Raw genomic sequence first — 24,375 nt, 5'->3', positions numbered from 1 at the left:
GGAGCATTTGAACAGCGGTGAAACCTTTTCTTATGACTTGTTTCATTCATACAAATTCACATTGTTGGGGGCCTGGGTAGCTCAGTGGTAAAAGACGCTGGTTCGCTATTTCGAATCCCAGGGCGTGCTGAGTGACTCCAGCCAGTTCTCTTAAGCAACCAAATTGGCCCGGTTGCTAGGGAGGGTAGAGTCACATGGGGTAACCTCCTCATGGTCGCTATAATGTGGTTTGTTCTCGGTGGGGCGCGTGGTGAGTTGAGCACGCATGCCGCGGTGGATGGCCTCCACATGCGCTATGTCTCCATGGCAACGCGTTCAACAAGCCACGTGATAAGATTAGCAGGTTGATGGTCTCAGATGCGGAGGCAGCTGGGATTCATCCTCTGCCATCCAGACTGAGGCGAATCACTACGCGACCACGATGACTTAAAAAGCACACTGGGAATTGGGCATTCAAAATTGGGTGAAAAAAAAAGTTCACATTGTTGTGAGTGAAAAGGTGGATATGACATCATCGAGGAACTTTCCCTTGGGAGTTTAATAGAGGAGCTACATCGTGTTCCTACATAATAATAATTTTTTTTTTTTTAAAAAACAGAAACGCATTGACAGATGAAACATAAATCCAATAAATACACGATTACATGCCTTGTCAAAGTTTTTAATGCAGTTAGGGTATTTTTTTTTTACAAGAAATACTATTCAATGTAGCCTTTAACATCGTATAGAAAGATACAAATAATATATTTTCTGCCTCATTCTATGAACGGAATCCACATACGATCAGAAAAGGATGTGGTTATTTTCACTTTGTGGGGTTTTGAAGTTTGGAGCAGCAGAAATAGTTCATCTTGTGTAAAATGTAATGTGAACATTTAGCTTTATGCTAAGCTTAAAGGCTATTTCTTGCCATTACATGCATCTGTTACCAGACGTGATTATATTTTATAATGAATTCTATAAAGAAAATTAATGTTAGAGCATAAAATTTTTCACTAGTAAGACCTTTGATATTAGAGCAAAAATATTATTCTTAATGAGAATTTAAATATTGTTTTCCTGTAAAAATATCTAAAAATCCTTAAAACATGATAAATTTACAAGTGTATATAATATTTAGTTTTTTTTTTTTCCAGAGAATGTATTTTTACAGTGAAGTGTATTTTCTTACTTTATTTGTTTATAGTCAAAACAAGTGAAAAAAATCTGCCAGTGCTTAAGAAGTAATCCAAAGTATTTAGATTACATTACTGATCTTGTGTAATCTAACAGAATACGTTACAATTTACATTTTACAGCATGTATTCTCTAATCTGTTGTGGAACACTTTTAAAAAGTAACTTTCCCAACCCTGTATATATATATATATATATGTATATATATATATATATATATATATATATATATATATATATATGTATATATATATATATATATATATATATATATATTCCTGAAATCACAACACTTCTACAAATAGTATGGAAAGTGACAATCACTCACTCACATACTAATAAGATGCACAGGGTGGATCGGTATTGGGGAAAGATGGAGAGCCACTTGCTTTGATGAGGAAGAATCATCATAAAATCAATTATATGGATCCAAACATCAGTGTCTTCATTCACTAAATGAACAATGTGCCTGAGAGCATATGATAAAGCTGACTCACTCTGTCTAAAACTTTAAATCATTCTCCAAGCATCCTTTCTAATTCTATCTACAAAAATATATGGATCTAATGGAATTGTCCTCAGAGGCTTGTTCAGCTGTCTATTGCCTATTGGTTAGAATGCATTACTTCCTTTACTATCTATTTTGTACTTCCAACAATTATGATTAAAATTTCCCCTTTGTCTTCTTTGCATCTCTATATCAAACAGCATTTAAATGCATTTGTTTCTATGCAAAACACCCCTGTAGAACGCTCACATTATAATTAAGGAAGTACTCTACAGGGTCAATAACATTATGCCACAGAATTCGGAGTAGTGCCATATTTGATTTTAGACAGAACTGAAAATGAGACTCTTCAATTAAAAAAAAAAAAAAAAAAAAAAGATCATTCAGAGATGTGAGAGGACTTTTATACAGCTTTATACAGTTGAAGAGACATTCTATCCCTCACAGCTTCATTCCATTGCTGTCAAAAATCAAATATGGTGCTACAGTCTGAATAAGGTAGTCATGACCATGCTGGTTCATTCTCACATCCCACGCCTATCAGATTTCATATTGTAATAATATTTTTATGTGTCTCTTAGTTATGGAAATGTTTAATACCTGTCCTCAAAGATATTATTAGATATTATTATTATTATTATTATTATCAAAGATAATATTTTCTTTACATGTAGAAATTCCTTTAGGGGGGTTTGCGCCATAAAGCTACATACCTGACAGGTGTATTTTCTTAGCCATGCACTTTTAAAAAGTTTTTGACACAACAAGACACAAAACAGGAGACATGCAGTAAGCACATTGTGGGATTTTGTGTGTGTGTGTGTGTGTGTTGGCAGTATAAACTCTACACAGACAAGCTACAAAGTTCACAAAATAGCACAGTATACCTGGAGAGCAATTGTATCAATCTATATTTAAAACAGTTTTCTTTGTTCTTGCAAGACCAGTCAAATTGTAGCAAACATAACTGTTCAGTAGTTAACACATACATATCCTCCTAAAAAAAAAAAAAAAAAAGAAAAACACACTTTTATTTCACACTATTTTAAAGTGGGTGCTCAAATATCTTGGTATGTAAATATTGACCATAACTAAACTAAATCACATTGCATTGATAAACATATAGCTATGGCTAAATTTAGCTGAATTCAATCAGTAGCCTAAACGTGAAAACATTAAGATAAAAGTAAAACATAATTGAAAACAGTGTTTAGAAACTGGCCACTATACTTTTTCCAGTGTATGAGAAGTTCAGAGATGGTTTTTAGCTAATGTTCCCTATCTGTCACTCACTCGACATTGTGTCGATGTAGTGACACTAGGGTCACTCTTGGGAGCCCCAAACACCTCTGCTTTTTTGAAAAAAGGCCAATGAGAATTGGCGAGTGGAATTTGCATGCCACTCCCCCTGACATACGGGTATAAAAGGAGCTGATATGCAACCACTCATTCAGATTTTCTCTTCGGAGCCGAGCGGTTCTATTCATTGAAGCTGAATCAATCCGCTAAATTCATTCACCTCATCTGCTGGATTCTACAGCGCATTTCAGCGGCTTCTCCCTCTCTTCACTCGTGGAGTGCAGAGAACGCCCCTAGGCGCTTTGGCATAAACAACTAAAAGAGTATATTCTAAAAAGAGTATATTTTCTTACTAAAAGAGCAGCACACACGGAACATCTTTTTAAAGATGCCTTTCCGTTTGTGTGTTATTCCTGGTTGCGGTCGATATCTCTCCACTTCTGATGACCACGATCGCTGTCTTACGTGTCTGGGCACTGCCCACGCGGAGACATCGTTCGTGGATGAGTCATGTCCTCATTGCAAGAACATGACCATGGCAACGTTGCGGTCGCGGCTTGCTTTCGTAAGAAAGGGACTGATTCGTAAGAAAGCAAGCCACCACAGCGGCTCCATGCACCGGTCCTTCTACCTACGGGTTTGAGGCCGCGTCGGTTAGCACTGGGGGCGATTTGGGGACATCAATGGGACCACCTCCGCCAGGTATCCCCCCACGGACCTCCCATTCCTCAGCATGCTCGCTTGCCCCGATCGGGCTCTCGCACGAGACCGCCGGCTCGTCTCAGCACAAGTTCGACTTCTCGTCGGAGCTCCGGAAGACGATGAGCCATCGAGCGCAGCATCGGAGAGCGGGCTCGTCCAGTCTGACACAGAGGCGTCATTTTCATCTCCCCAGCTCTCACTACCCTCGATGGTGGAGCGGCCAGGGGGTATTCAGTGATCTCCCAGGTGGATAAGGCGCTCGCGGTGCACCTGTGTCCGCAGAGCGCCGCCACCTGGTGCGGGCGCCCGAAGCTCCCATCCAGGGCCTGTAGGTTTACGTCGTCCCTGAAAACATTGGCCTGAGGTGCCGCTGGACAAGCCGCCTCCGCCATGCACGCCATGGCTCTCCTGCAAGTACACCAAGCCAAGGCGCTAAAAGAACTGCACGAGGGTAGTTCTGACCCGGGATTGATGCAGGAACTGCGCTCGGCGACCGACCTCGCTCTCCGGGTGATGAAGGTCACGGCGTGGTCTCTCGGGCAGGCAATGTCCACACTGGTGGTCCATGGAGCGCCACCTTTGGCTCAAATTGGTCGAGATGGGAGAGGCGGACAAGGCACGGTTCCTTGACGCCCCCATTTCCCAGGTTGGCCTGTTTGACGATGCCGTCGAGGACTTTGCCCAGCAGTTCTCGGCGGCGAAGAAGCAGACGGAGGTCTTACAACATATCCTGCCCCGGCACGGCTTAAGACCCTGCACCCTGTCTGCTCGTCGCCAAGGGCGTCCTCCTGCAGCAACAACAACGGCTCTGTCGCAGCCCGCCCCGTGGCCCAGCTCCGGCGTGGAGCCCTCTGCAGGAAGCAGACAGCACCTGTCTTGCAGCTGGCCGCTAAGAACCTGAGGAAGGCTTCAAAGCGCCTCTGAGACGGGCGACCCAAGGGTGAGGAGACCCACTTCTCTGGGGCTGGTCGACAGACCACTCCATCCCCCGGTGGAGGGCTGGGAGGAGAATCTTTTGTCGCTGCATACACAGGAGGCTGCAGCACCCAAAAGCCTGACAAAAGAATGGTTCCCTCGTCTCCTGGGTCACATATCCGGTGTGCATGGCTGTCGTCACGACCAACGTCCCATTTTGGCAGGTATGGCGCTCCAGCGGCGGACCCCCCGCCCCTGTGCACCTAGCTGTGGCACAAACACGCCCACACAGGATTGGTTCCAGTGGACTACGGGGACGAGATTCCTCCTCCCCCCTCCTCGGCCAATCTTATGGTGGGTGGCAGGAGCCAGGTAAGTGCTTCGATGTCCCTGGACTCAGCACGGCCACGGGGCTCGAGTCCCCTTGACGTGGCACCTTGAGCTCTGCCCCGCCACAAGGCCCCACCCGCCGGTATGTCCGACGTTATCATTCCCTTTATTATTCATCCCCGTTATTCATTCCCAAACTCCGGGCAAATGGCTCACGCTTTCCAACCCGTCGCGATGGCTGATCTGGACCGTCCGACTTGGCTACGCGTTTCAGTTCGCCAGGCGCCCGCCCAGGTTCAGTGGCGTCCGATTCACCTCGGTGAAGGGCGAGAAGGCCACTACCTTGCGTGCGGAGATCGCTACCCTTCTGTGCAAGGGCGCGATAGAGCCTGTCCCTCCAGCTGAGATGAAGAAAGGGTTCTACAGCCCTTACTTCATCATACCCGAAGAAAAGCAGTGGGTTGTGACCAATCTTGGACCTGCGAATACTGAACCGGGCTTTGCACAGACTCCCATTCAAGATGCTGACGCAAAAACGCATTCTAGCGAGCATCCGGCATCAAGATTGGTTCACGGCGGTAGACCTGAAGGACGTGTACTTTCAACTCTCGGTCTTACCTCGACACAGACCCTTCCTGAGGTTTGCCTTCGAAGGCCAGGCGTACCAATACAAGGTCCTCCCCTTCGGCCTGTCCCTGTCCCCTCACGTCTTCAAGAAGGTTGCAGAGGCTGCCCTTGCCCTGCTAAGGGAAGTGGGCATCCATATCCTCAACTATCTCGACGACTGGCTAATCCTAGCCCACTCTTGAGAGTTGCTGTGCGCACACAGGGACCTCGTGCTCCGGCACCTCAGCCGACTGGGGCTTCAGGTCAACTGGGAAAAGAGCAAGCTCTTCCCAGTTCAGGGCATTTCTTTTCTCGGTTTGGAGTTGGACTCAGTCTCGATGACAGCACGCCTCACGAAAGAGCACGCACAGTCGGTGCTGAACTGTCTGAAGGCGTTCAGACAGAGAAGCGTTCAAAGGCTCCTGGGGCATATGGCATCCACACCGCTCGGGTCGATGCATATGAGACCGCTTCAGCACTGGCTTCAGACTCGAGTCCAGAGATGGGCACATCGTGTGGCCACATCGCGTGCCCATCACGGCGATCTGTCGCCGCCTCTTCAGCACTTGGACCGACCTTGCATTTCTATGGGCAGGGGTTCCCCTAGAGCAGGTCTCCAGGCTCGTCGTGGTTACAACAGATGCCTCCAAGACGAGCTGGGGTGCCATATGCAATGGGCACACAGCCACCAGCTCCTGGACTGGCCCGCGGCTGAGTTGGCACATCAACTGCCTAGAGTTGTTGGCAGTACTGCTCGCCCTGCGGAGGTTTCGGCCGTTGATCCAGGGCAAGCACTTGTTGGTCCGGATAGACAACACAGTATCGGTAGTGTACATCAACCGCCAAGGCGGTCTACACTCCCATTGCATGTCACAACCCGCCCACCGTCTCCTCCTCTGGAGTCAGCAGCGCCTCAAGTCGCTACGAGCCACTCACATCCCGGGCAACCCCAACACCGCAGTGGATGCACTGTCACATCAGGTTACCCTCAGGGGAGAGTGGAGACTCTACCCTCAGGTGGTCCAGCTGATTTGGAGTCGATTCGGTCGAGCACAGGTAGACCTGTTTGCTTCCCGGGAATCCTCCCACTGCCCACTTTGGTATGCCCTGACCGAGGAACCCCTCGGTACAGATGCGCTGGCACACAGCTGGCCCCCTGGACTACGCAAATATGCGTTTCCCCCAGTGAGCCTACTTGCACAGACCCTGTGCAAGGTCAGGGAGGACGAGGAGCAGATCATCCTAGTAGCACCCTACTGGCCCACCCAGACGTGGCTCTCGGATCTCACGCACCTCGCGACAGCCCCCCCCTGGCGAATTCCCCTGAGGAAGGACCTTCTTTCTCAGGGATGGGGCACCATCTGGCACCCGCGACCAGACCTCTGGAATCTCCACATCTGGCCCATGGATGGGACGCGGAAGACCAAAGTGGCCTAACACCCATGGTGGTAGACACGATCACTCAGGCTAGGGCTCCCTCTACGTGGCGCCTGTATGCCTTGAAGTGACATCTGTTTGCTAAGTGGTGTTCTTCCCGATGCGAAGACCCCCAGAGATGTGCAGTCGGATCAGTGCTTTCCTTTCTGCAGGAGAGGCTGGAGGGGCAGCTGCCCCCCTCCACCCTGAAGGTGTATGTAGCTGCTATTTCGGCGCATCACGATGTAAGTATTTGGGGAAGCACGACTTGATCATCAGGTTCCTGAGAGGCGCTAGAAGGTTGAATCCCTCCAGACCACGCCTCATCCCCTCATGGGACCTCTCCATAGTCCTTCAGGGTGTACAGGGAGCTCCCTTTGAGCCCTTGGAATCAGCTGAGCTTAAGGCACTCTCTTTGAAGACTGCCCTCCTGACTGCGCTCACTTCCATCAAAAGGGTAGGGGAACTGCAGGTGTTCTCTGTCACTGAATCATGCATGGAGTTCAGTCCAGGTTACTCTCACGTGATCCTGAGACCCCGACCGGGCGATGTGCCCAAGGTTCCTACAACTCCTTTTAGGGATCAGGTGGAGAACCTGCAAGCGCTGCCCCAGGAGGATGCAGACCCAGCCTTGGTTGCTGTGTCCGGTGCGATTTTTACGCATCTATTTGGATCGCACGCAGAGCCTTAGAAGCTCCAAGCAGCTCTTTGTTTGCTTTGGTGGACAGCGGAAAGGAAGCGCTGTCTCCAAACAGAGGATCGCCCACTGGGTCATCTATGCCATCACGATGGCATAACAGGCTCAGGACGTGCCACCCCCTGCGGGGTTACGAGCCCACTCCACCAGGAGTGTGGCGGCATCCTAGGCCCTGGCCAGTGGCACCTCTCTGGCTGACATCTGCAGAGCAGCAGGCTGGGCAACACCCAACACCTTTGCGAGGTTCAACAATCTCCAGGTTGAGCCGGTCTCGTCCCGTGTATTGGCAGGCACGAGCAGGTAAGTTCCGGGACAGCTGGCCGAGTGTATCGCTTGTGCATAGCGCCTTTCCCCTCCCTTGAGGTGAAGATGTGCGCTCGACTCCCAGTCGTGTTCACAGACTGTGATCCCTGGATGACTTTCCTCCTTAGCCCTCTGGAGTTTGTGGAGAAACTCGCTGACCGGCCCAGTACGTGCGCTAATGAGCCCCTGTATTGAGATAGGTGCTCCACATGTGCTGGTTCCCTGAAGGCGACCCCATGTGATATCTTCCGCAAACATTTTTCCCTGATGGCAAACTGCGTCTTCCTTGGGCTGAGGCCCCTCTGCCCCCGGTCGCCATGCTCTGTGGAAACTCCTCCCCCTTCAGTTAGGACCTACCATGGGACCTCTCCACATGACATACTTCCGACAAGACTCGGTAAAACCATGAGATGTATTCCACTCAAAATACCGCCCCCCCCCCTTTTTGGTTGGGGTGTGGTCTCTGCGGTGTCTTCCCCTTGGGAGGGACACCCCCCGACACAGACACTTAATGGCTCCCAGTCAGTTAATGAATTCCACTCTTTTTGGGGAGAAAAGAAAGGGAAAAGAGGCCTTGGCTGGGCTAGCCTGTCCCAATAGTTGGGCAGTCGACTTGTTCCTGATGGACCTTCGATGCTCATAAGAGCGTTGGGGGAGGTTACGTGACGAGGCACACAGCAGTCTACCCATCACACACCGCCAGTTCACGCAACACAGATCAGCTAGTTGTGGCGTTTTGTATAGGGACCCCTAGTGTCACTACATTGACACAACGTCAAGTGAGTGACAGATAGGGAATGTCCTAGTTACTATTGTAACCTCCGTTCCCTGATGGAGTGAACGAGACATTGTGTCCCTCTTGCCACAATGCTGAACTACCCGCTGAAATGGCCGGGACCGGGTCTCAGCTCCTCAGCACAAAACCTGAATGAGTGGTTGCATAACAGCTCCTTTTATACCCACATGTCCGGGGGAGTGGTATGCAAATTCCACTCGCCAATTCTCATTGGCCTTTTTTAAAAAAAGCAGAGGTGTTTGGGGCTCCCAAGAGTGACCCCAAGCATCACTATATCGACACAATGTCTCGTTCCCTCCATCAGGGAACGGAGGTTATGAAAGTAACCAGGACGTTCCATGTGTCTAGAGGACAATTAATACATACCAATTCATTTGAACACTCTCAACTACATACACAGACTCAGTAGGTAAAAAAAAAATTATAATGTTATTATTTTTTATATAGCACATGGAGAGGTATGAGCCCATTTCTGCGCATACGTCTCCATGTCCTTATCCAATTGTAGGTAACCTTTGTACATGATGTTGGTTAGAGTCTGGAATCAGTTTTGTTGGAGCAGAGAATCACTGTACAGTGCATCCGGAAAGTATTCACAGCGCTTCACTTTTTCCACATTTTGTTATGTTACAGCCTTATTCCAAAATGGATTCAATTCATTATTTTCCTCAAAATTCTACAAACAATACCCCATAATGACAACATGAAAGAAGTTTGTTTGAAATCTTTGCAAATGTATTAAAAAAAAAAAAAAAAAAAAAAAAATCACATGTATTCACAGCCTTTGCCATCACACTCAAATATGAGCTCAGGTGCATCCTGTTTCCACTGATCATCCTTGAGATGTTTCTTCAACTTGATTGGAGTCCACCTGTGGTAAATTCAGTTGATTGGACATGATTTGGAAAGGCACACACCTGTCTATATAAGGTCCCACAGTTAACAGTGCATGTCAGAGCACAAACCAAGCCATGAAGTCTAAGGAATTGTCTGTAGACATCCGAGACAGGATTGTATCGAGGCACAGATCTGGGGAAGGGTACAGAAAAATTTCTGCAGCACTGAAGGTCCCAATGAGCACAGTGGCCTCCATCATCCGTAAATGGAAGAAGTTTGGAACCACCAGGACTCTTCCTAGAGCTGGCCGCCCGACCAAACTGAGCGATCGGGGGAGAAGGGCCTTAGTCAGGGAGGTGACCAAGAACCCGATGGTCCCTCTGACAGAGCTCCAGCATTTCTCTGTGGAGAGAGGAGAACCTTCCAGAAGAACAACCATCTCTGCAGCACTCCACCAATCAGGCCTGTATGGTAGAGTGGCCAGACGGAAGCCACTCCTCAGTAAAAGGCACATGACAGCCTCCCTGGAGTTTGCCAGAAGGCACCTGAAGGACTCTCAGACCATGAGAAACAAAGATTGAACTCTTTGGCCTGAATGGCAAGCGTCATGTCTGGAGGAAACCAGGCACCGCTCATCACCTGGCCAATACCATCCCTACAGCGAAGCATGGTGGTGGTGGCATCATGCTGTGGGGATGTTTTTCAGCGGCAGGAACTGGGAGACTAGTCAGGATCAAGGGAAAGATGAATGCAGCAATGTACAGAGACATCCTTGATGAAAACCTGCTCCAGAGCGCTCTGGACCTCAGACTGGGGCGAAGGTTCATCTTCCAACAGGACAACGACCCTAAGCACACAGCCAAGATAACAAAGGAGTGGCTATGGGACAACTCTGTGAATATCCTTGAGTGGCCCAGCCAGAGCCCAGACTTGAACCCAATTGAACATCTCTGGAGAGATCTGAAAATGGCTGTGCACCGACGCTCCCCATCCAACCTGATGGAGCTTGAGAGGTCCTGCAAAGAAGAACGGGAGAAACTGCCCAAAAATAGGTGTGCCAAGCTTGTAGCATCATACTCAAAAAGACTTGAGGCTGTAATTGGTGCCAAAGGTGCTTCAACAAAGTATTGAGCAAAGGCTGTGAATACTTATGTAAATTGTTTCGTTTTTTATTTTTTATAAATTTGCAAAGATTTCAAACAAACTTCTTTCATGTTGTCATTATGGGGTATTGTTTGTAGAATTTTGAGGAAAATAATGAATTGAATCCATTTTGGAATAAGGCTGTAACATAACAAAATGTGGAAAAAGTGAAGCGCTGTGAATACTTTCCGGATGCACTGTATGTATTTGTGTGTGCATAAGTGTCTGTGGGCTTCTGAGTTCTGAAAACGGTTGAAAATTGTCCTTGTTCTAGCTGGTCATTGCTCTGGAAGAGAACCCGGCTCAAGGAACAGCTCATTGTGAATCTGTTATTAGAAGCAAGTAACAAGGCTCACAGATTTGTTTATCAGTAGGGTCTGGGAAAATAAATGGCAGGGTGTTCCAAAGACATAGTGATTCTAGAATCTTCCAGCTGTGCCTCACCTGAACAACAGTGTGCTTTTACTGAAGAAAAAAAAAAAAACACGTATATGCAAAACACAAAAACATAGAACATCATATACAGGCTTACAGAAATAATTTTTACACCCAGTCTTTTTCATAACTAATATTTTTGGTTTCAAAAACAGACAAAGGCAAAATGAAAATTGCAATGAATAAAAATAATGATAAATAACAAAAAAGCTGATCACTCTAACAACAGTAGAGAAATTCTGGCCCTGTACCTTAGCTTTTACAAGGTGTTCTTGTTTATCTTCCATGTGGAATTTACAGTCCTAAATATTATGGAAGTCTTGGAGTTTTACTGTACAAACAGCTAGGCACAGAGCAACAAACATAAGATTGAAGAAAGGCTGAATGTATTTAATTTTACAGGTTTCTCTAAATATAAATAATGATAACCTAGTGAGGATTACAGTGTTTGGGAAAAAGACAAGCAAGTATATTGTGAAAGTTTCTGCATTATGATTTGTGCTTAAAAGATTAAATAATCCATAAAAGAAACTAAGAAATGTAAAGGTGAGAATATATAAACTAATCAACACTTAACCCTCTCAGAAGTCATTTTAGAGGAAAAAACTAAAACCCACAATATAGTCCTGACCTGTCCCCTTAACAATCTTAATAATTACAGAGTTAGGTTAAAGTCTTTGAACATGTTTGGTATGTAGAATGGAATCCAAATCAGTGCAGAGGAAATTAGTTGATTAGTTCTGTAACTCTCAAAACAAATGGTTTTAGTGGCGTTCAGTTCTTTACAATTAATCTATCTGGTGAATTAATGACCCACCTCACTTCTATTTCTTTGATTCATCCCCTGGCTTTTGGTTTTCGTTCAAAATATAGTGTAAGACATGAGAATAACACATTGTGTGCTAAGTAGGGCATTGTCCAAATATCTGAGGCAAAAATGTGAATGTTGGACTTTACAAAGGCAGATATGAATGACAGCTTGATCATTTCATTTGTGTCAAACTTACAGTGTATGTGATGGCATATTCATATATTCCATGCAGGTCATGCCCAAAGCAGCTAACGGGCGTACTATAGAATAATGGCATGTATGCAGTTCAGTTGTATAGAATCAAACATTTAGACAGTAGGCTAAGTGCAGTCTGTAATGCAAAAGAAGGCTATACTGCACTGTGCAACACCATGGTCTAACAGACATAACCAGGGTGCCACACAGCATGAACGAGAGCAACATCCAGTGTCCACAGTGAGTTAATTTTTCTGATTCATTTCGGGGTAGACTCTCACTGAATGGTATTATTTTGTGCTCTATATCATTATTTATAGACAAAAATTATCTTGATTATATAATCATACACAATTGTACACTTGTCAAAATAATGCAAGATTTGATTTTTTTTGCCCCTCCCCCTCCTCTAAATTGAAACCCACCCTTAGATTGAAACCTACCCTTAGTTTAAAAATGATAGCCCCCCCCCCCCAAAGCAAACTGTACAGCTAAAATGAATTAATCTTCTCTCTTCTCCTTCATGCTTGATTTTCTTGAAAGGAAAAGAGCACTTTTAATTCCACCATTTCATCCTCTCCTCCTCTGGTGATCTTTTTCTTCTGTATCTCTTTTCTGTCTCTCTCTTAACACTGTAAAGAGTAACAGTTGTTAATGAACTTGCTTTCTAGACTCATTCAATAAAAGGCTCATTTAGCTAAAGTGACGTCCCCCAGGTCATAACAGTGCATGTATTTATTAGTCAGCTAATAAGTAATGAACTACTTCAAGAATCACAAACAAAATCTCACTAGAGTAACAAGATAGTATTGTATATAAGACCCTATTCATGTGCCCCAACTGAAAATTGTCCAGTATTTTTTAACAGTTTGCGGTAAAATACATGGCTGCCCTGGAAAAAAATGTGATGTATGGTCACCCTATCACTGAACCCTCACTACACTAAAAATGTTAACCTAAAATTGTGTTTCATGTGGTAATGTGGTAAATTAACTGGTTTGATTCAAGTTAAAAATATTATTTAACATGCCTGAATTAACCTGACTACATTAGGTTACACCAGCTAAACTAATTTTAAGGGTTATATCAGGTAGAAATAGCACCTTAAAAAAGAAAAATAGCAGGTTACTGCTTTTTACAGTGAACTATCACCAGGGTTTCTGGTTCGAGGGTTTCCTTTTGGCCAATACATTTCCATGACCTTTCCAGTAGTTTGTGATTACTGCATAAGGCTTTTAAAAAAATTATTTTGATTTAGCCTGATTCGCTAATGAATCATTCTGACCGAATTGTAAAACGGTTTGACCAATTCTTTGAGATGTGCTGACAAAAGTGAATGATTTGCTCACAAATCATACATCACTACGGGTTGTGAGCTAATTTTACTCTAAATAAGTGCAATATCTAGCCGATTTAATATTTTAGAGCAGTGCATGACTATAGAAACATATAACCATTATAGAAATTTCTATTTTGAATCAGACTGATTTGCTAATAAATGATACAGACTGATCTATGAGCCGGTTTTACCAATACTTTGAGAACCAACTCAAGAGAATGATTCACCTATGAATCGTACATCACTATGGTTTGTTGTGCGCAAGTTTTACTTCACACAAGCTCTGCATGAGAGCAATATCAGGCTGAGTATGTATTTTAGAGTACAGCACAACTAGAAAATACATTTCCAATAAAAATAAACTAAGATTTTATTCATTTCAATGACTTTTATAAGCCTGGAATAACGATTATAATCGGTTAATTTCCTGAATTTTCCAGGTTTTCCATGACTGTAGGAACCTTGCATAACTATACTGAACTTTGCCTTTTGACCCCTCACCTATTCTGTAGGAGGTTTTTTTAGCAGATTAGAATCCTCGTTGCCCTTGTCATTGGTCGTCATCTCCACCACAATATCACCTTTCACCTCCCCAGATGCCCTACAGACACGAGTGACAGATAAAGAATATGTGACAATGTGAATACAGTATATAAATGTATCATTAAACCTGGCCTAAAATGTTATCATTACTTAACATGGTTTATGTCCTCTTGTTTTACTCACACATCCTTTTTGTCCTTCTTCTCGCAGTTCAGCTTGCCCTTCTTATTGAGGAAAAATAGTAGAGCCACCAACACAAGGAGCAGTAGAACACACACCACTACGGCGATCACAACTGCGCTTGAACCTCCCTGCTGTTTTTCCGCTGAGAAGAACGAGAGCGTAAAGGACAATGAGAGAGATGGGTTGTGAGGGCAGAAAAAGAGAAGAGAATAAGAAGAGAGTTGTGAGAGGTAGAGAAGGAGAGGTCAAAGTTGGTGAAGTGATGAGTTTGGGTGGAAGTGGAAGAGGAAGAGGGTGGGGGGAGGAAGTAAACCAGAACAATAAGCAATTGTTGTTGTCGACAGTAAGTGGAAGAGCCATAGGGTAATTGGTGATAAATAAGGTCATGATTTGAGAACCAATATACAAACAGACACACAATCTTACACTCTGGAAAAATTACTAATCAAGCACAAACACACTCTCTCTTGTTCTCACGCACATCCACTGGAAGACGGAATAGCAACAGGGGTTATACAGACCTGTTTTAAACACAGGGTTTCCTTCGAGTAGCATTATGGAAAAAAGAAAGTTGAGTCCCATTGAACAGTACACACTAAAACCCTCCACCATTAACCCACATAGACACAACGAAGCCCATCACCGAGATGGAGACAAACATACTGTGATTTTGCTAAGATGTGTATCTGGATCAACATCAATATTTGGTTCTGGAACAACATTCATGACAAAGAATCAAATTCCTAACCCTATCACTAAACACAACTCTAACACCATCATTTACGCATGTTGTTCCAAATCTGTATAACTTTCTTTCTTCCAAGAAAATAAAAAGGAGATGTTAACCAGAATGAAGTCACCATTCAGTCACCATTCAATTTCATTGTGAAAAAAGATGCAATGGAAGTGAATGGTGACTGAGCTGTCATTCTGCCAAACATCTTCTTTTGTATTCCACAAAAGAATGAAAGTCATATGGGTTTGATTACCCCTAAAATCAGAGGGAAATGACTGGTTGATAAGAAATCTCCTAACCCCAAACTTAAGCCTAACCCTGACCCTACCCTTTTCCCTATTCTTAAAATGTGATCGGTTGATAGGAATGTTGTTCTATAGGACAAACAAAGATGTTGCTCCAAGAATATGTCCCACACACACAAGAGCGACACAATAACCACACAAACTAAACACCTCACCACACGTTCGAGGATGGAAGGAAAGCAGGACAGTATTAAGAGACAGACACCCCAGACACGGAGAGGAAGGAAAGAGAGAAAAGTAAAATAGAACAGAGTCATTTATTGTCCCAAACGAGGGAAAGGTTAAAGGTGCAGCATCCACAAAATTTAGGATGGACATACAAAGATCACATACATAATACGATATACAATATGCACAGTGGTTGGTAACAGTATAGAATATACAATTTACAGAGCTGGAGACCTAGATCACAGATAATATACAAGAAAGAGTCCTGAGAGGGAGGAGAGGAGCAGAAGGAGCTGGGACAAGTGTCTACCTCGGTTAGCAGTATTGTCTACTGCGTCTGTCGCTGGATCTACAAAGAGGTAACAAAAGAGCATGGGATTAGAGAATGCAGGCTGAGAATTTGCAAGTAAATCTGAGTATGTGAAGATACAAGTTGTATTTGAGTGGCTTACTATATAGTTTGCATACTGTGCACAATATACAAATATTTTTGTGTGCATGGAGTACTCAGATAACTTACTACATTTGCCAAAATGCAGTATACAGACAAAGCACATTGTGAGACACATAACCTTAAAGGAATAGTTCACCCGAAAATGAAAATTTGCTGATAATTTACTCACCCTCAGGCCATTCAAGATGTATCTGAGTTTTTTTTCTTCATCAAAACAGAATTTAAGACTTTTAGGATTTCATTTCAGGCCTCCTCCTCTAAACAATGCAAGTGAATGTCCACCATTTTTTGATGGTCCAAAATGCATATTTAGGGTGCATCAAAATAATCCACAAGACTCCAGTCGACAAATAAAGTTCTTCTGAACGCAAACGATTGATTATTTTGAGAAACAAAACAATATTTATATACTTTTTCACTACAAATGTTCACTTCCGTACATCTCTGTAGGGTCACGCGTCACGTGGAGGAGGCAGGAAGCGCGTCATTGTTTACAAGAGAAACTTACACAGAGCACAGACCAAGTGCCGTTCACAAACCAAAACAGTCCAAAACAATTTCAAAACAATATAAAATAAAATAAAAAATCATTTCCAAATAAAAATTATAATAATAAAAAAAAACAATGTAAACAATGACGCGCTTCCTGACTCCTCCTCCACAGGACGCTTGACCTTACCAACGAGCTTACGTCATCCCTCTCATGAGCGCACATCACTCATGTACATCAGAGATGTACGGAAGCAAACCTTTGTAGTTAAAAAGTATATAAGTATTGATTTGTTTCTCAAAATAATTGTGTGTCATGTGGATTATTTTGATGCACCCTAAATATGCATTTTGGACCATCAAAAAATGGAGGACATTCACTTGCATTGTTCACAGGAGGAGGCCTGAAATGAAATCCTAAAAGTCTTAAATTCCGTTTTGATGAAGAAATAAACTCAGATACATCTTGGATGGCCTGAGGGTGAGTAAATTATCAGCAAATTTTCATTTTTGGGTGAACTATTCCTTTAAGCCTTAACCCTATACTGTATTAACATCTTGACAAATGATTTGACCAGACTGCTAAAATAGTTTTTTTTTACACAATATTGGATTGAAGAAGCAAAATAACCATATATCCAAGATGATAACTAATAAGGTCGTGAGACAATATTGTTCCAAAGTCAAGTTTGAAACACTTACCATCGCACTGTAAATAATTTCAGGTAACCTAAATAATGTTCTTCATGTGGCCACATCCAAATTAACTGGTTTTATTTGTATTATTTTTTAACTCAATATTATTTTATATTAAATAAATAAATAATATTATTTAATATGTCTAAATAAACCTTAATACGCTAGGTAACACCAACATAAGTAATTTTTAGGGTTTGATTAGGTAGAAATAATTGCATTTTACCCATTTTTACAGTGTGCATACTGCATTCTAATAAATAAAAAAAAAAAAACAGTAGTAGGGCTGCACAATTCATCGAAACAATTATCGAGATTACAATTACAGCCGCTGCAATTAACTAATTGTGAAAAGTGTCAATTACAGAGTTCCATTTAGATCTACTCCCGTTGATTTGTATTTATTATTTTATTTATTTATTTATTTTTATCCCCAATTTAGAATGCCCAATTTAGTAGGTCCTCGTGTTGACAATTACAGCCGCTGCAATTAACTAATTGTGAAAAGTGTCAATTACAGAGTCCCATTTAGATCTACTCCAGTTGAATTGTATTTATTTATTTTATTTTTTAAATTTTTTTTATCCCCTTTTCTCCCCAATTTAGAATGCCCAATTCCCACTACTTAGTAGGTCCTCGTGGTGGCGTGGTTACTCACCTCAATCCGGGTGGCGGAGGACAAGTCTCAGTTGCCTCCGCTTCTGAGATACTCAATCCGTGCATTTTATCACGTGGCTCGTTGTGCATGACACCGCGGAGACTCCCAGAATGTGGAGGCTCATGCTGCCCTCCGCGATCCACGCACAACAATGAGAGCAAGAACCACTAATCACGACCATGAGGAGGTTACCCCATGTGACTCCACCCTCCCTAGCATCTGGGCCAATTTGGTTGCTTAGGAGACCTGGCTGGAGTCACTCAGCACACCCTGGATTCGAACTCGCGACTCTAGGGGTGGTAGTCAGCGTCAATACTCGCTGAGCTACCCAGGCCCCCTACTCCCGTTTAATTAAAAATGTTTATTAATTATTTTTTTTTCAGTGGTTGAGCTTTGTAACCAAATGCAGACATGATCGTACATAAGCCTATCAGTAATGGTGCAACAAAACTAGAACGCTTCTATTATAATATAACAATATAACAGCGATAATTAAGTAACAAAGTTCTAAGCTTGTTTTTGAAGAATTAGCTTACATAAAAAAATATGGCTTGAAATGTGCCCCACAAAAAATAATTTTATGTAAATTCTATTAATCAAAATAATAATTGTGATTACAATATAAAGGGAAATAATTGACATTTATATTTTTTACAATAGTGCAGCCCAAAACAGCAGGCAGTTTACAGCATGTACCACATATTATTATGTAAGAGTTATGCTAGTATTTCACTCCGAACATAGCCACACTATGCTTACCTGATTTCAAGGACACTTTGAACTTCTTGCTGTCAATTCCATGCTTGTTAGATGCTTCACACGTGACACCATCCTTCAAAACAGCAGCCGTGGTCGCAAGAGTGACTGTGCTGATCACCTTATTCCCCACTACCGTCACTGACTACACACACACACAAATGTACAGTTGAATATACTGTGTGCACTGACTATAGATTTCTCTGATGTACAGATCATGTTGAGTCATTAACCAGCCATGTAAACCTAAGCACACACACACACACACACACACATACACACACACACATTTTGGTGCGGACTCTCCATAGACATAAGGATTTTTATACTATACGAACTACAGATTCTATCCCCTAACCCTAATCCTACTCCTAAACCTAAGCCTCACAAAAAACGTTCTACATTTTTACATTTAAAAAAAAACATTGTTTAGTATGTTTATAAGCAATTTGAATTATGGGGACACTAGAAATGTCCTCATAAACCACATTTATACCCTTGTAATTACCAGTTTGTAACCTAAAAAAATGTCTTCGTAAATCACCCAAACCCACACACACAAACACACACACACACCACTTTGCCAGAGGGTGTCCAGGTGAACTGTGGAGCAGGATAACCGAGAGCAGAGCAGTTGAGAGTTACCATTCCTCCCTCCTTAGCAACCAAACCATTCACTGGATCATCAATCTCAGGTTTACCTTCAAAAACATAAATAGAAAGAGAGAAAAGAAAGTAGAGTGTAAAAGATGGAGTGAGAGAACAAAAGGTTAGGATCTTTCTTATCAATTGACAATTCTTAATTTCCTTTTAACCTTCTTCCATTTGTAAAATTTTTCACACAACTCAGGGTAAAATTGGATAAGACGTTGTGCACGATCGTGGCGCGTAGCGCTCACGAAAATAGAGCCCAATGTCTTATCCCAACTGTTATTATCATAACCATCATAATATCATCATATCCATCATAACAACTTTAACTTTCAGTCAACATCTCTGAAAACAGTAACTACATTATGATCTATGCAGTACTCATGACATCATATTCCATGTGCCTGGCACTGGGGAGAATTTAAGGAACACTTTATAAATGCCCCTCCAATGTTATAGCTTAGCATCCCCTTCTGCTCAAAATCTCTCAAAAGCAGGAAAAGCTGTGAACTACACCCATGAATACTATAAATGCCATTAAGGCTTATAGTACAAAAACAGGAAAGCAACTAAGGAATGTTTTCCAGATAGAACAGATAAGGTGCATGGGACCTTGCCTATTCTTTATACAGTATATATCACATACTGCAGGGTGTAAAATTAACATAAGTGTATAATAGCTTATGTGAGAGTTTAGTTTAAAAAAAGAGCTCAACACTGACTGCTCACAGTTTCAGTGGCATAAGTTCTGGAAGTATTTTTCCATTCATTTTCAATGGTGGCCCAGAGGTGCTAAACAAAACCAAATTAGCAAAGCAAATAAAAGCTGAAAATACACCGGAAATAAGACACAACACAACAGAAAAGCCAGAGCACAATGAAATTAAACCACAACAAAATGAGCTGAAAATAAATAAAGTTCTAAGCCTTGAATCAAATCACCAGCTACGAAATAACCACAACATTACATCATGTGAGTTAAAGCAAATGTATTTGAAAATGTATTTAACAATGTGAAAAATGACAGGTACAAGACTGTGTACTCATGATGAGCAAATTACTTTTCATAAAACATTTTGAATGATGTGATTGAATCAGCTGTTTTTTTTTGTTTTTGTTTTTTTAATGTACTTTCTTGCTATAACATTACTGCTGTCTTTTGTTCTAATGTTACACTGAAAAAAAAAAGTTAACCTAAATAATTTGCTTTTTCTGGTAAAATCTAAATTAACTGGATTTATTCAACTCAAAAATATTATTTAACATCACAGAATCAACCTGAATATATTAAGTTTGAACAGCAAAATTACTTTTAAGGGTTAGATCAAGTAGAAATAATTTATTAAGTTACAACTACAGGTGACCGCTTTTTACAGAGTGCAACATCCTCTATATACTAATTATAGGTAGGTCGGTAGGTAACTAACATTACCTTGCAAGCCTCTGCTAGCTTGGAGAAATTCACAACAACTCGGTTGACATTTCTATGGTAATAGACATCTCTCTGACTGAAGGAGCTCACTATAGAATTTGTGAGTAGGTCAGATTTAACCAGTAATTTAACAATTAGACATGATTTTTAGAGAGTGAAATTAAAACTGACGTATGGCTTCTACAGAAATTCATACCATCCTTTGACAACCTCAGTGCTGCTCATTGTAGATGTGTCCTGAAAGGTTTAAACATTATAGCTAAAAATACATTTTGCTAGGGACATTTTTACTTCCAGAACACAACTGTGGTGCTCTAATGGTCAGAATCAGACATTACACTGTGCTGACATTATTTTCAAAGTCTTGGAATCCCTGTGAATTACTCTGAGCAGGGATACTATAAACAGTATTTAACAAAACAACAGGAGGCTTTGTTTCCTTCTGGCATTGAACTTCAACCTGTATCTAAAGATATTATTTAGCCATCAGAAACCAGCTGGTATAACTGGATTGTTGACAGCCCATAGTTTACTCAATATCTGGGCATATTTTTCCCATCTCCTGCAAGCTGCTTTGACATCGATGACAGCATGTTATCATACTTTGCATTGACAAGCAATTTTAAATTCAGAAATAAACCTAGAAATAAATTGTTCTATTAACAAGTGTTAAATTCATCATACAGACCTGCAATGAAAAACTGAATATTTGTAAACCACAATAAAACTCTTTATGACAATGGGGGTGTTTGCGTCTGTGTATTATACTAGTACCTGAGACAGTAAGATTGACACTCGCTTGTTTTTGGAGTCCTGGCACAGACGGTACAGCTCCGACACATACATACACACCAGCATCAGCCAAAGACACTGACTGCAAAGTCAACACACCCGTCTGTGACAGCACCTTAGAGTTCTAGTGTACACACACAGTGAGACAAAATTAAATGTGTGTTTTCATGACCTTGTATCACCCATGCTTTCGAACAGCCAATAAACAAGATGTACCATCACATTCTACCAAATGAAAGAGTAGTTCTAACTAAAAGCACCTTTAAGGCAGAGGCAACATCTAGATATTTGGTAGAAACACAAAAAAAGAATGTATCAAAATAGAAAAAGGATGTAGGGCTGTCGACTTGCCTTTTTCCACTGCAGGGTGTATTCATCTGAAGACTTGGTCTTACACTGAAGCTCCACAACATCTCCCTGAGAAGCTAGCAGAGGACCTTCTGGAGCAACTACCACAGGGTCAAGATCTGGCAGATTGACAAAAGAAAGGGTGTGTTTATAAATGAATGTAGCTAAGGAGTGATAAAAAACCAACAAACACATAAACCAGTGTCAGAAACTTTTTTATAAAGGGGCAACATTTGGCCCTGGAATTTATTTTCATAGGCATTTTGTTTTTTCTAAATTTTTCAGGGCATTTCTTTTCTAACTAAATAAAACACAAAGGGGGGTATTCACAAAGAATTAATTGCACCCGGTAAAAGTACCAGTAATTTGCATGCGCTGTCTGAATTAGAACTAAAGGAATTATGCAGATCAGGCAATGGCGCAAATGAGCCAAAACAAAATCTCAGCTTAACACAATTTGCAGGTGCAATTACGATCTTGCAGGCCGATTTGGAGTGCTATAGCGGAGGATGCAGACCACTGTTATCTGACACACTTTGGCAAGGCGGAACAGCATCACTCCACTACTGTGATCCAGACACCTGAATCATCTCTTTAACATGCCGAAAATTAAGCTTGACTACACCAGGCATCAATATATTATCACAGTCTGTCTCTCTCATTTTCTTCAAGGACTCTTATTTTGAAGTTTCCCCTGCACTACGTTTCCCGTAGTTCACTGCCCTAATCACGTCCATCTGTTCATCATTATCCCCGCCTGCCTTCCATTAGTTTATTATTACTACCTCATTAGTTTCTTGTGTATAAATACCCTCTAGTTTTGTTCATTGATTTGTCAGTCCTTGAAGTGTTACGTTGTAAAGTGTTACGTTGAGTTAAGTTTGATGTTAAGATTTATTGTTTGTTTCCACTCCAGCGTTTGTTTCCACTCCAGTGTGTATAATTAAAAGATTAAAAGATTCTACTCCTGCGTCTCCTCTCTTCCTCTTCCACTCCAGACACCAACGATACATATATGTTCCAGGTTATAACACTCTTCTCCATCATTTGATCATTATTTGATTAATTACTGCTGATATGATCAATTGAAAATGTACACAAGCATCTCTTTTAATTAAAAATAATCTGACCACCTGCTTTCCTCTAACAGAATTAACACAATGTAAATAACGGCAGGCAATTTTTGTGAATTAAGCGTGATCTATAATAAGCCAAATTTACATAGAAAGGAGGCATTTTTGCACAGAAACGAATGACAATGACTTAATTTAAATTATCAAGACAGCACAATTTCAGCACTAATTGCATCTGCTTAAACTAGATAGAGTTAGTAAATAAGACAAAGGTTTTAAGTGGTGCAACTGTTTGGTGAATTTGCCCCACAGTGTGTTGTCTATTTATGCCATTTTCTATTCATTGAAATTAATTTCTCTCTTTATTTTTTATAAAATACCAAATGAAAAGTACCTCGTAGCCAGCACACCAGGTTGACACGTAACATCCCCCAACATAGTTATGAGTGTCGAACGGCCCTTTGGGGACAAGTCGACTACCCAAAGATAGAGACAGGCTTAACCCAGTCGTGGCCTCTTTTCCCCTTCTCTTTATCCACTCCCTAAAAAAGAAGGGGGATTATCCAACTGGGCCGCCAGGTCTAGTCGGGGGGTATCCCTCCCAAGGGGAGGACACCGCGGAGACCACACCCCGGGGGGGGGGCTGTTGTGAGGAGCATGAGGTCCGAGAACCACGTCTGGGTGGGCCAGTAGGGTGCTACCAGGATGACCTGCTCCTCGTCCTCCCTGACCTTGCACAGGGTCTGTGCAAGTAGGCTTACTGGGGGAAATGCATATTTGCACAGACCAGGGGGCCAGCTGTATGCCAGCATGTTTATGCCGAGGGGGGCCTCGGTCAGGGCGTACCAGAGCGGGCAGTGGGAGGATTCTTGGGAGGCGAACAGGTCCACCTGTGCCTGTCCGAATTGACTCCAAATCAGCTGGACCACCTGAGGGTGGAGTCTCCACTCTCCTCTGAGGGTAACCTGCCGTGACAGCGCGTCCGCTGTAGTGTTGAGGTTGCCGGGATGTGAGTGGCTCGCAGCGACTTGAAGTGCTGCTGACTCCAGAGGAGGAGACGGCAGGCGAGTTGTGACATACAATGAGAGCGCAGACCGCCTTGGCGGTTGACATATGCTACCGTTGCCGTGTTGTCTGTCCGAACTAACACGTGCTTGTCCTGGATCAACAGCCGAAACCTCCGCAGGGCGAGCAGAATTGCCAACAACTCGAGGCAGTTGATGTGCCAATGCAGTCGCGGGCCCGTGCACAAGCCGGCGGCTGCGTGCCTGTTGCAAACAGTACCCCAGCCCGTTTTGGAGGCGTCCGTCATGACCACGACGCGCCTGGAGACCAGTTCTAGGGGAACACCTGCCCGTAGAAATGAGAGGTCGGTCCAAGGGCTGAAAAGATGGTGACAGGCCGGCGTGATGACCACGCAATGTGTCCCGCGGCGCCATGCCCATCTCGGGACTCGAGTCTGAAGATAGTGCTGAAGCGGTCTCATATGCATCAACCCGAGCGGGGTGGCCACCGCTGAGGATGCCAAATGCCCCAGGAGCCTCTGAAAGAGTTTCAGTGGAACCGCTGTTTTCTGTTTGAACG

The 24,375-nt window shown here is 42.8% G+C and overlaps 1 protein-coding gene across 5 annotated transcripts in view; it reads right to left on the bottom strand.

Moving 5' to 3' along the window:
- The window catches only part of LOC127452427 (basal cell adhesion molecule-like), a 115,097-nt gene that overhangs the window by 7,005 nt on the left and 83,717 nt on the right, over window positions 1-24,375 (bottom strand). For 3 of the 5 annotated variants that reach the window (XR_007899265.1, XR_007899264.1, XM_051717856.1), the window contains exons 9-16: window positions 21,722-21,837; window positions 21,353-21,494; window positions 19,072-19,196; window positions 18,499-18,640; window positions 15,753-15,791; window positions 14,755-14,775; window positions 14,234-14,375; window positions 14,009-14,108 (exon numbers count right to left, since the gene is read on the bottom strand). Coding sequence is in view for 3 of the 5 variants with exons in the window: in XM_051717856.1 (XP_051573816.1) it covers window positions 14,009-14,108; window positions 14,234-14,375; window positions 14,755-14,775; window positions 15,753-15,791; window positions 18,499-18,640; window positions 19,072-19,196; window positions 21,353-21,494; window positions 21,722-21,837 (827 nt within the window). In the remaining 2 variants the exon portion in view is untranslated. Of the gene's footprint in view, window positions 1-12,654; window positions 12,801-14,008; window positions 14,109-14,233; window positions 14,376-14,754; window positions 14,776-15,752; window positions 15,792-18,498; window positions 18,641-19,071; window positions 19,197-21,352; window positions 21,495-21,721; window positions 21,838-24,375 lie in introns of those variants that run through there. The other 2 variants (XM_051717855.1, XM_051717857.1) reach the window with 2 other exon arrangements.

The sequence above is a fragment of the Myxocyprinus asiaticus genome, chromosome 15 (assembly GCF_019703515.2).
Source record: "Myxocyprinus asiaticus isolate MX2 ecotype Aquarium Trade chromosome 15, UBuf_Myxa_2, whole genome shotgun sequence".
Taxonomy (NCBI): domain Eukaryota; kingdom Metazoa; phylum Chordata; class Actinopteri; order Cypriniformes; family Catostomidae; genus Myxocyprinus; species Myxocyprinus asiaticus.
The sequence above is the reverse complement of the archived record's forward strand: the minus strand, read 5'-3'. Positions and strand labels throughout refer to the sequence as shown.